Below are 13,109 nucleotides of genomic sequence, written 5' to 3' on the forward strand. Positions count from 1 at the left end.
CCCTGTCCATCACCAACTCCATTACCTTTTGATATATACAATTTCACTGATTCCCTTGCCCTAACAATGAGTCCCAACCATGCACCACAGGAATAATTGGTTTAGGGCATTCACTTGATTATTCTAAAGTGATGTTTACCTGATTAAGACAACAACGCTATTTGAAATGAGGTGAGACCCAACTATCATGAAAGTGATTCCCACTCAATACTTTTTACAATCCTTCCCCTTGAGCAAACACAAAACCTTCGAAACAAAGTGGAGGGTCAGTAAAAGAGAGACATGTAGCAGGATTGGAAGGTTACATAATCCAAACTTACCTTTTTGGTACACTTCTTGACAGTGTTGATTAATTCTTGTATTACCAGATCTACACTCTTCAAGGAAGGCCCCTTCAGCTTTACAATTTGTTTTTTGACTATTGCTTCAAATGCCATGTCTGGAGTAAACAACCCTGTCCTGGATGTAAGAAAGAAAATAGCATGTTAGATATTTTAAATTGAATGATAATCAGAACTCTTTTAACAATGTTTTAATTGGCATGCTACTTAAACTAAGCATGTAAAATGCTCATTTAAAAGGTACATAGTGATTAATTCTATTCACAGCATCATTTGTAATATCTTTAATACATTCTACAGATTCAGTTCAGTTCAGTTCATTTCAGTCGCTCAGTCGTGTCCGACTCTTTGCGACCCCATGAATCACAGCACACCAGGCCTCCCTTTCCATCACCAACTCCCGGAGTTCACTCAAACTCATGTCCATCGAGTCGGTGATGCCATCCAGCCATCTCATTCCCTATCGTCCCCTTCTCCTCCTGCCCCAATCCCTCCCAGCATCAGGGTCTTTTCAAGTGAGTCAATTCGTCGCATGAGGTGGCCAAAGTATTGGAGTTTCAGCTTTAGCATCAGTCCTTCCAATGAACACCCAGGACTAATCTCCTTTAGATGATTAACACTACCTAAAAACAGTTTCCCAAATGTTTTCAAGGCCCATAATGTGACCTTCAATATTTAACTGTCATTTGTCTCATCTCATTCTTTCACAGCAGGACAAAGGAATGCTACAATAGAAGTGGTGCCCTAAATGTACATTTCTGTTTCTAAAGTATTCCAAAAACAATCCCTTCTTGTCCTTCATGGAGTAGGAAATGATCTTCAGATTTTGAACACTGAAACAGTAGCATTCCTGAACTATATAACATATTCTTTCCAGGAGAGCTGCATTATACTAAGTACAGAGGTTCCCAGTTTGAGATCCTGGGGTGCTGGAGAAAAGAAAAAAGACAGTTAAGTGGAACTAGCTTGGGACCCTGAATGTCTAAATTGTGAATTTACAAAAATAACAAATGATAACCAAAGTAACAAGAATCTTTTTCATCTGGCTGGAATCAATTCAAACGTGTCACAACAGGGCTTTTCTAACACTGTGCAGAAGCTCAGAAAAGCAGGTATATGCATGTTTGTGTGTGTTTCACAAAAAATGAAAAATGATTACTCACATCTAAACAAAAGGACAATGGAAAAAATCTACCGTAAAAGGGATCTTGAACCCTGACAAACACTATGCCCACGGATATGCAGGCTCCAGACACTGGTGACTGATCTCCCCATCCTAGACTCTCCTTCCTTCCCCTTGATTACCCTCTCTTCCTTCAACACTCAATTTTATGGTATCTCTTTGGAGAGTTTCCTCTACACTTTCCTTTTAGCAGCCTTATTCTATGTCTCTCATTTATTTAGTACTTTGTGCCCTCCTTCATTTCTAATTGCACTGTAGTAGTCATACTATTGGAGAAGTCAATGGCACCCCACTCCAGTACTCTTGCCTGGGAAATCCCATGGATGGAAGAGCCTGGTAGGCTGCAATCCATGGGGTCGCTAAGAGTCAGACATGACTGAGTGACTTCACTTTCACTTTTCACTTTCATGCATTGGAGAAGGAAATGGCAACCCACTCCAGTGTTCTTGCCTAGAGAATCTCAGGGACAGGGGAGCCTGGTGGGCTGCTGTCTATGGGGTCGCACAGAGTCGGACACGACTGCAGCGACTAAGGAGCAGCAGCAGTCGTACTATACTGTCAATTGTATCTTCTCCACTTTGGATATAGAATAAAATACACATTGTTTAGTCTGACATTAAAACTGTTCCCCTGTCTGTCGCTAATCTTCCTTGTGGTTATTTTCCTCCTTCCTCTCATGCACAGGAGGTTTCAGCCAAACCAGACAATTTGCCTTTCCACAAACACATTCATGCTAATATTTTATGCCTTTTCCTTCATCTAAGATGTTCATTTCACTTTTCCCACAATTTCAGTCTGTCCAAATCCCACCTGTGCTTCAAAGGCCAGATCAAAATCAACCACTTCCTACAGCTCACCTTCTACAGTCCTGCCACTGACTGGGTCTTCCTTCTCTGAACCCCAGCATCTTATTTTGCACTACAGTGATCTAAGCACATAGTTTGGTCCTATGACTATCCTAGTAGGAAGAGTCATCAGAGCATTTATCTTTGTTTTCCCCACAAGGAGGGAGCTCCTGCTCATCATTGGCACTCAGTGTTAGCAAAACAAAGAAGGACCATCAAATCCTCACTAAGCAAAGGTAGTTTCTGTTATTCAAATATCTAATAGAATCAGATATGTTTTGAGAACAAAACACTTTAAATTAAGTGTATTTAAAAGCTTAAATAATTGCACTATTAACATGTGTTATACTCAGGACATTGTGCACTTCTTATCATTTTGTGTGTGTGTGCATGCGTTTTAGTCGCTAAGTCATATCCAGCTCTTTTGCAACCCCATGGACTCCTCTGTCCAAGGCTCCTCTGTCCAAGCGAATCTCCAGGCAGGAATACTGGAGTGGGTTACAGTTTCATTCTCCAGGGGATCTTCCCCACCCAGGGATCAAACCCACACCTCCTGCATTGCAGGTGGATTCTTTACCACTGAGTCACCAACCAGCTTATAGGCAAATTAACTCCAGAATAATAGTAACAGTCAATCTCTTTGTTGGTGGACATGTAAATCAGAAATCTATAATCCTGAATTACTGAATTTTTGCAGTTACATTCAATCAAAACATAATCAGTAAAAACTTTTAAAAGTCAAATCAGTTCAGTTCAGTTCAGTTCAGTCGCTCAGTCGTGTCCGACTCTCCGCGACCCCATGAATCACAGCACATCAGGCCTCCCTGTCCATCACCAGCTCCCGGAGTTCACTCAAACTCATGTCCATCGAGTTAGTGATCCCATCCAGCCATCTCATTCTCTGTCATCCCCGTCTCCTCCCACCCCCAATCCCTCCTATCATCAGAGTCTTTTCCAGTGAGTCAACTTGTCGCATGAGGTGGCCAAAGTATTGCAGTTTCAGCTTTAGCATCAATCCTTCTAATGAACACCCAGGATTGATCTCCACTAGAATGGACTGGCTGGATCTCCTTGCAGTCCAAGGGACTCTCAAGAGTCTTCTCCAGCACCACAGTTCAAAAGCATCAATTCTTCGGTGATCAGCTGTCTTCTCACATCCATACATGACCACGGGAAAAACCATAGCCTTGACTAGACGGACCTTGGTTGGCAAAGTAACGTCTCTGCTTTTTAATATACTATCTAGGCTGGTCATAACTTTCCTTCCAAGGAGTAAGCGTCTTTTAATTTTCTGGCTGCAATCAGCATCTGCAGTGATTTTGGAGCCCAAAAAAATAAAGTCTGACACTGTTTCCACTGTTTCCCCATCTATTTCCCATGAAGTGATGGGACCAGATGCCATGATCTTCGTTTTCTGAATGTTGAGCTTCAAGCCAAACTTTTTCACTCTCTTCTTTCACTTTCATCAAGAGGCTTTTGAGTTCCTCTTCACTTTCTGCCATAAGGGTGGTATCATCTGCATATCTGAGGTTATTGATATTTCATCTGGCAATCTTGATTCCAACTGGTGTCTCTTCCAGCCCAGCATTCCTCATGATGTACTCTGCATATAAGTGAAATAAGCAGGGTGACAATATACAGCCTTGATGTACTCCTTTTCCTATTTGGAACCAGTCTGTTGTTCCATGACCAGTTCTAACTGTTGCTTCCTGACCTCCATACAGGTTTCTCAAGAGGCAGGTCAGGTGGTCTGGTATTCCCATCTCTTATCTTGCTCCATAAATCCAGTCAAAATTAATCCATCTAGTCTTGGTATAAGTAATAATCACTTATGAGCAAGTCTGGCCTTCGCCTCTGAAATATACAGCCCCGGAGAACAAGGCCTTGTTCATCAGTAAATCCCCAATTGTCAAGAGCATGGTGCTGTGAGTGCAGACAGGGTTTTTGATTTTTCAGTGGAAAAAGACAATATGACAATACTAGAAATTATCATTGAACTCAAGCAAGAATTTCCTATTTCTCACTCCCACCTCTACATTCTACTCTGCTCAGATGATGAAAAGGCTACTTCACTAGCCATTTATAAACACTAATTTTTTAATTAGCCTGAACTGAAGACAAGGAAAATGTGAAACACTTGCCTGATACCATGTATGTTTTTGATTGCATAGCTTATTTCTCTTCGCAATTCTTTTTCATTGAACTCCATCTGCGGAAGCAAAATGAGCCACAGTTATGACACTCAATTCCTCTGAATAATAATATTGTTGAATATTTAAAAATGAGAATAACTTGACTCCGTTATTAATAAATGGATACTCATGTCTTCCCTAACCTAAATCCAGATGGTCAAGACATCTGTTTATATAAAGTTCAAGGCAACACAGAATGTTAGGGATTTCTGGGAGTTTTAGTGCAGCAGATTCTAACTCTTTTATAGACAAGGAGTGCTACACATAAAGGATGTCTTCTGTACATAAATCTGGTCATTCATTTGAAATATATAATTCTTCATTCTTTTGCTGAATGTAGTAAATGTGTTCACAGACAAATGCATACATAAGTGTCACCTGATGTACAACAGTGATCCAGATGTGTTGAGGATTAACAATGGCTGTCTCTTCTCCCTGGCCATGTTAAGCACCTGAGTTCAAAATTTATTTAAAAGAGGAAATTAATAATATTTTGCCAATCCTACACAGGATAGACTACTGTATTAAAATTTCCCCAGAAGTTCTAGGTACCTTAAATTTACTGGAAGTAGGATCTAAGTGTCATAGAGCTTAGACCTGAAAGAAATATCAAAAGAACGTTTGGGTCAGCCCCTAACTTTTGAGATTTGGGCTCTCCAACTTCACTCCCTGTCCATTTCCCCCCCTCTCACACTTTATGCCATAGACTAGTGAACTGCTTTAGTTCCACACCTCAGCCTTTACCACTCCTCCCTTTCTGTCTGGAACAATCTCTTCCTCAGCCCCACCCCATCTATTCCTGCTTAACTAGCTGCTCAACCTTCTTAGCTCAGAAGCCGAGCTCCCTTACACAGTCAGGCTGGGATTCATTTCCGTGGACTGTGTTTCCATAGCACCCTGTGCTGAAGTTTATCACTTTTCTTAACACATATTAATGAAACTGTTTATTTACCCATCTGCCTCCCACACCAAGACATAAGTACATGCCTCTGTATGTGAGACAAGTAACATAGTCCCTAAAACTACCTCACTGCCTATGGGGCATTTCAAACTTAAAATCTCTGAAACAAAACTCTTGGTTCATATCTCCACACTGAACTTTTTCTCAGTTTCCTCAACTGATGAACACTAACATTTGCTCAGTTGTGCAAGTCAAAATCTCGGGAGTCATCCTGAATCTTCTCTTTTTTTGCATTTCCCATAACAATCCAAGCCTCATTGACCCTTCCTTAAAAATCCCATCCACTTCTCTTAAGCCTTTCTGTTGAGGCATTTCTACTATAAAGCTAAAGAAGTTTAAGTTTCAGAACTTCTCTCTTGCATAAATTCCTTACAAGAACCTGCACCTGTGTGTTTATAATTTTGCATTTTTCAAGAGGGGTCCCCAAATTGTATAGGCTTCAGGCCCCCCACAAAGTGGATTTACCCCTGCTTCGGCCCTACTGTTTAACCCATCTTGTCTCCTTCAATTCACTTTTGTTCCTTTACAATCTAACCCAGACAGTGGTCTTTTAAAATCACCAACCAAATCAGGTCACACTTTTTCTTAAAACTCTCCCCAGACTTCCCATTGTTAAATGTAAGCACTTTATTGTAACCTAGAAAGCGCCGCATGAACTGGGCACTACCTTCCTCTGAATTCATTTTCTCCCCCCTCCCCTTCATCAGCTCTGCACCAGCCTCAGTTGTTCCTCACCTGCTACACAGGTGCTTGCTTTAGGGCCTTGTCCTTGGCATCTTGCCTTAAACAACCTTCTTCCTCCAGATCCTTATAGCTGACGTCTTCATGCCATTCTGGTCATACTTTAACGGCCCCATAGTCAGAGAGACCTTGCCTGAACATTTCATCAAAAGTGGCTAATCTAATTCTATTCTCTCTCATATTTCATTATGTAATAATACTTGATTTTTTTTTTTACTCTATTTGTCAATTTTCTGTCTTTTGTCACCAGATAGTATCTCTGTCTTGATCGCTGGCACCTAAGATCACTGGTACACAGTAGATGCTTAAGAAACATTTGTAAATGAATTAGACAACAAATAAGCATCACAGGAACCTGTTAGTAGTTGTTGAATTATTGAAATATCATTAGATTCCATTAAATAAAATCAGAACCATCATGAAGAAAATAACTTCCCTCCTGAATTTCACTACCTGAGTATGGAGGTTTTTGTTTAAAGAATTACCTTAGTCCCATACCACTCACATAACATTTTATGAACAGTTATGCAGAACAGAAAATAGAAATGAAATGAAACAAAAGGAAAGAATAACATTTGGTACAAACCTTTACTATCTCAAAAGGAAAGCGTTCATGGAATATACGATTGATTTTAGCGCCCCCTGAGAGCTCCAGGGTGTCTACTTGATCCCCTGACCCTTCAATTCTTTTCTCAAAATCCACAGCAAATTGTTGGACCATCCTGTAATTGCAAAAGAGGAATAAATTCAAGTTAAAGTCACAAGGCTTCCCATTTTTCATCTGAATTTGCTATGGTTATTCCTCAGAACTCTTTTCTTGGTGTTCTTAGTGGCACCTACTGGCAGAATTAACAACGCACTCTAGTCAGTGCTCAAAATGTAACTATATGAAATTCACATTATCAAGGTTTATTTCAGACATGTAATTTAAAATATATACTTTAAATATCTGTGTCATTAAATAAACATTCTGCCATTTAGCTGCAACTATAAAATGGTATTTTAAAATACTTAAATTAGAAATACACTACCACCTGTAAAATTGACAGCTAGTAGGAAGCTGCTGTATAACACAGGGAGCCCAGCCCAGCACTCTGTGACAACCTAGAGGGGTGGGATAGAGGGTGGAGTGGAAGGAGGTTCGAGAGACAGAGAGGATATGTATATATTTATGGCTATTTCACGTTGTTGTGCAGCAGAAACCAACATAACACTGGAAAGCAATTATCCTCCAATTAAATTTAAAAAAATCATCTAAGCAATAAAACTTCATATAAAATAGTTAAATGAGCCAGGACTCCTGTGACATCACTATCACCTACCAACTGCTCCAGTCGAGTGCTCTCATACGTTATGAGCTACGCTCTTCCCTGACCTCAGCACCGCAGACCTCATTCTGCCGGAACAATGCAAATTTCTGGCCCTCCACCCTTGCCCCTCTGCAACTAGCTCTAGCCTTGTTTTTCAATGACTCCCTAGAATTTAATAAAATTAAAACTCCTGACCCCATCACCTAAGATTCTCCAGGATCTGGCCCTGGATGCCCCATCTCTTACTACTCACCTTCCAAACCAACTAAAAAGAAGTTATTTGGAGGTCCCCACGAGTACCATCTCTGTGCTTTTACACTCATTTTCCTTTCGGCTCTGCCTTATGTTTCTTTGTGTGGCTAATTACTATCTGTCCTTCAAGACTCAGTTTAAGCATTAGTTTTGTCAGGAAGCTTTCCATGATCCACAACTCTATCCACCACCACCACCACTCACTGCCACCCAGATGAAGGACTCCTTCTCAGCTTCCTCAGCATATTTTCAGCAGAGCATGGAGCAGAGGGCATCACCATCACTCATCTGTCAGTCTCTCTCCTAAGGGCATGGACCACGCACATGATTTATTATCCCCTGCTTGGCATATGAGAGGTACTCAGAAAGTTCAATGAAGGAATGAATTACCTCAAGGCAGTTGGTAAAAAACGAACCAAAAATATATGTTATAAAGAAAAAATGACTAGTGACTAGTAGGTTTAGAAAGTCTCAGTTTTAACACACTGAAACTATTTTTAAATTCAAAATCTAGTAGATTGAGAAAAAATTCAAACCACCTAAAATCAGAATCTTTTATTCTCTTTCATTAAAATTATGGATTAAGTAAAAGGAACTTCAAATATTTAGGCCTAAAAATCTAGAATGTAATTGGATATAGCTATGTTCATGCAAATGCTAATATTAATCTAATTTTAAACACCTGGAAAGGTATGAAACATTGGGAAACCCCTGAAAATTCACCTCTAGCTACTCCATTCCCATACCCTACACCCCAGCCACCTGGCCCACTAGAACAAGTTGTACCAAAGTTCACACTATTCTCTTGACTTCCTTCTTCCACCTGACAAACTCCTCCCATACTTCAGGGTCTCATTCAAGTGAGTTCACACCCTTCCTGGCATGTATCTGCTCTTTATCTGGGCTCCTTTAAGATTTAATACTCACCAGAAATGTAGCATTTATCATATTTTAACAGTTAGTTGTTTATATATCTGTTTCTGCTGCTCTACTGCAGTTTCTTCTTGAGGGTTAAAAATCTTATTCATTTTTGAATCCTCAGTAGATAGCACAGAGCCAGACATCAAACAGAATACAGAGATGTGATCAAGGCAAGGGAAAGTAATGAAGAAAGTGAGGGAGGGAAAGAGGCAGGAAGGAGAGAAGGAGCTGAATCAGCTCCCTACAAGGGAGGAATCTAACTGTGGAAAATTGTAATGAGTCCAATAGAATCACAGAGGCAAGATCTAGTCTTTACAAAGACAACAGTTTCGGTTGAACGTTAAGATGATGACCTAGGGCCTAAACAGAAATAGCTTTCCTTTCTCTGTAACTTGAAGACTTTTAATAGGAGCTTAACCAAAGCCAAGAAGAAAAAGAAAAGGTAAACTATGAGAGAGTTGAATCCAAGAAAAAAAAATTTTTCCTCTGTGTGATCTTACTATTTTTACATGGAGGAATATAAGATAATGCATTGAATATGTTACATAAATAATTCGAACATTTAGAAATCCTCCTACAAATAAAAGGAATTATGTTGTGCATTTTAAAAGCCAGATTAGGGTTATTTGATTACAAGACTGCAGAGAGAGAAAGGGGCCATAAGAAGTGGCAAGCATCATCTTTAGAGACGGACTTCAGATATCCAGGAATGTAAGCAGGTCAGTGGGGTCTTCTGGTGGAGAGAGACCTGGGGCAATTTGAAGCACAGGGATAAAAGGACAGATGAAGCTGAAAGGAGCTGAAAGAAGGAATGAGGGTAAAAGACATAAGGGGATGGCAGTTCTCCAACAACTCTGCCATCCTAACCCAAGAACCCTCAGGGATAAATCTAATAACCCAAGGATAAGAAGAAAAGATCATGAAGGAGTAAAAAACTTGGCAGTTTTCACATTTGTGTGTTTAAAGGTCTACATTAAAACCATTACCAAATAGGAAAAAGAAACTTAAATGTGCCCTACTGTCTGTACTTTTTTTTTTATTATTAAATCCTTGGTTTCTCACTGCACTGAAAAATACAGAGAGATGATATGAAATGACTGAAATAAAAAAGATAATAAGTACATGTGACACCAAGAGAAACTGTTGCACAATCCAGATGACATTTTCAACAGGAACCTAGCAAACAACCCTACTGAGTTATCACTGTTGGTTTTGCTCATTTACTGAATCCAATTAGAAAAACATACTACAATTGGGCAGAGGATTGGGCATTGATTAAATTTATAATGACAGAATTAGGATCAACAACTATTCTTCAAGAAAACAAAGATTCAAAACTTTTTTTATGACAATACAAAGCCTCATATACTTTACTTCTATGGAAAAAAAACTTAGAAACTAGCATGATAAATAGACTAAGGAAAAAGCAAACTGAAGAAATGAGTTTCAAGTGCTAAAAAAGGGAAGGGCAAGGTGACTCACTGCAGCAATGCTTTGGTCTTCCGGGTGGGGTCCTCTGGCTTGAAGTTTTTGTAGGCTTCTACTTCATGTTCTATGGACAGCAACTGGCCCTGTAGTTTGTTCCTGAAGTTGGGCAGGGTGTCTCGAATGTGGTTGGTAAGTTGCTAAATAAAACAAAACAAATTCATGCACATATATAAGAGACGGAAGTTCAACTCAGAAGATAAAAATTGGCCTTCACTGTTTTCCAGATCGTTCAAAACCTTAGAAAGTCATACACACATGTGAGTCTGACTGTATAGACAGATAGTGAGAAGTTCCAGCTCTCTCTTCCACTGCCTACACCCAAGGTCAAAATTCCCTCAGCTAAAGTCACTCGCTAAGACTATCTCTTTATATCTGGGATATCCTGTTAAAAGGCAGCTAAGTTTACTAATGAAGCTGCCTAATGACACCTTAGTATGGACTAATCTGTCAGATCAGCTACCCTGTCAAAAGGAATCTTAAGTTAGAATGTGATGCAAATGAAGGAAGCAGAGAATGATAGGTGTTGCCTGAATTCTCAGAACCAAAAGGCTCACCACCAGTGGAGCTCATACCCATGTACCTGTCAGTTGTCAACTTCCTTTCCATTCTACAGCTCAGGCAGGTGTTTCCATCTTCAGGCCCCAGTCCAACTGTGGTTAGTCACTACCTTACATGCTCAACAGGTTGTATATAAAAAGCCCTGGTATTGATACCTCTACCTAACCACTTGCTTTGGCATTTCCACTGAAGTCATCTGCTAACACCTCAAGCTTAGGATGAAGAAAATTCTCTAAGAGATTTTTTAAGAGGGACAAAATTAATTGAGAACAAAGGTGGGATATAAACCCAGATTGATTAATCTTCTGCCTAATGCTTTTTCTGTTACAATATAATTAAGTATGAATTAACAGGAAAAAACATCACCTTTTTGCATGGCTTAAGAAATAAACCCAGAATCAAGAGAAGAGAAATGTAAATGTTATAGAAATCTAGGAAAAAGAATAATAAATTTAAAGTCAGTCAGTCAATTCAGTCACTGAGTCATGTCCAATTCTTTGTGACCCCATGGACTGCAGCATGCCAGGCCTCCCTGTCCATCACCAACTCCCAGAGTTTATCCAAACTCATGTCCATTGAGTCGGTGATGCCATCCAACCATCTCATCCTCTGTCATGCCCTTCTCCTCCTACCCTCAATCTTTCCCAGCAACTTGGTCTTTTCAGATGAATCAGTTCTTTGCATCAGGTGGCCAAAGTATTAGAGTTTCAGCTTCAACATCAGTCCTTCCAATGAATATTCAGGACTGATTTCCTTTACGATTGACTGGTTTCATCTTCTTACAGTCCAAGGGACTCTCAAGAGTCTTCTCCAACACCACAGTTCAAAAGCATCAATTCTTCGGCACTCAGCTTTCTTTATAGTCCAACTCTCACATCCATACATGACTACTGGAAAAACCATAGCCTTGACTAGCCTTTGTTGGTAAAGTAATGTCTCTGCTTTTTAATATGCTATCTAGGTTGGTCATAACTTTCCTTCCAAGGAGTAACTGTCTTTTAATTTCATGGCTGCAGTCACCATCTGCAGTGATTTTGGAGCCCCAAAAAATAAAGTCAGCCACTGTTTCCACTGTTTCCCCATCTATTTGCCATGAAGTGATGGGACTGAATGCCATAGTCCTAGTTTTCTGAATGTTGAGCTTTAAGGCAACTTTTTCACTCTCCTTTTTCACTTTCATCAAGAGGCTCTTTAGTTCTTTGCTTTCTGCCATAAGGGTGGTGTCACCTGCACATCTGAGGTTATTGATATTTCTCCTGGCAATCTTGATTCCAGCTTGTGCTTCATCCAGCTCAGCGTTTCTCATGATGTACTCTGCATATAAGTTAAATATACAGCCTTGATATACTCCTTTCCTGATCTAGAACCAGTCTGTCATTTCATGTCCAGTTCTAGCTGTGACTTCCTGACCTGCACACAGGTTTCTCAGGAGGCAAGTCAGGTGGTCTAGTATTCCCATCTCTTGAAGAATTTTCCACAGTTTGTTGTGATCCACATAGTCAAAGGCTTTGGCATAGTCAGTAAAGCAGAAATAGATGTTTAACTGGAACTCTCTTGTTTTTTGATGATGCAATGGATGTTGGGAATTTGATCTCTGGTTCCTCTGCTTTTTCTAAATCCAGCTTGAACATCTGGAAGTTCATGGTCCATGTACTGTTGAAGCCGGGCTTGGAGAATTTTGAGCATTACTTTACTAGCGTGTGAGATGAGTGCAATTGTGTGGTAGTTTGAGCATTCTTTGGCATTGCCTTTCTTTGTGATTGGAATGAAAACTGACCTTTTCCTGTCCTGTGACCACTGCTGAGCTTTCCAAATTTGCTAGCATATTGAGTGTAGCACTTTCACAGCATCATCTTTTAGGATTTGAAATAGCTCAACTGGAATTCCATCACCTCTTCTAGCTTTGTTTGTGTGATGTTTGCTAAGGCCTACTTGACTTCTCATTCCAGGATGTCTGGCTCTAGGTGAGTGATCACACCATCATGATAATCTGGGTCCTAGAGATCTTTTCTGTATAGTTCTTCTGTGTATTTTAAATTTAAAGTAAGATGAATAAGATAAATAGACCCTATATAACTGGAGCCATTTAACATCATTTATGTTTATCCGAGCTTACCCGTGTATGTGCTTAATCACTCAGTTCTTTCCAACTCTTTGCAACCCCATGGACTATAGCTCTGTCCATGGGGATTCTCCAGGCAAGAATACTAGAGTAGTTGCCATGCCCTTCTCCAGGGAATCTTCCTAACCCAGGGATCGAACCCAGGTCTCCCACATTGCAGGCAGATTCAAGGTTATCTGGATAGTGTAGGTTATT

At 40.0% G+C, this 13,109-nt stretch overlaps 1 protein-coding gene across 7 annotated transcripts in view; it reads right to left on the minus strand.

The window, feature by feature from the left end:
• The window catches only part of DNM3 (dynamin 3), a 670,947-nt gene that overhangs the window by 397,729 nt on the left and 260,109 nt on the right, over window positions 1-13,109 (minus strand). For all 7 annotated transcript variants that reach the window (XM_088845459.1, XM_088845461.1, XM_088845462.1 and 4 more), the window contains exons 7-10: window positions 10,229-10,371; window positions 6,850-6,985; window positions 4,511-4,578; window positions 321-459 (exon numbers count right to left, since the gene is read on the minus strand). In XM_088845459.1, the coding sequence (XP_088701585.1) occupies window positions 321-459; window positions 4,511-4,578; window positions 6,850-6,985; window positions 10,229-10,371 (486 nt within the window). The remainder of the gene's footprint in view (window positions 1-320; window positions 460-4,510; window positions 4,579-6,849; window positions 6,986-10,228; window positions 10,372-13,109) is intronic.

The sequence above is a fragment of the Moschus berezovskii genome, chromosome 17, assembly GCF_049115385.1.
Source record: "Moschus berezovskii isolate FMDL1 chromosome 17, NW_MosBer_1.0, whole genome shotgun sequence".
NCBI lineage: Eukaryota > Metazoa > Chordata > Mammalia > Artiodactyla > Moschidae > Moschus > Moschus berezovskii.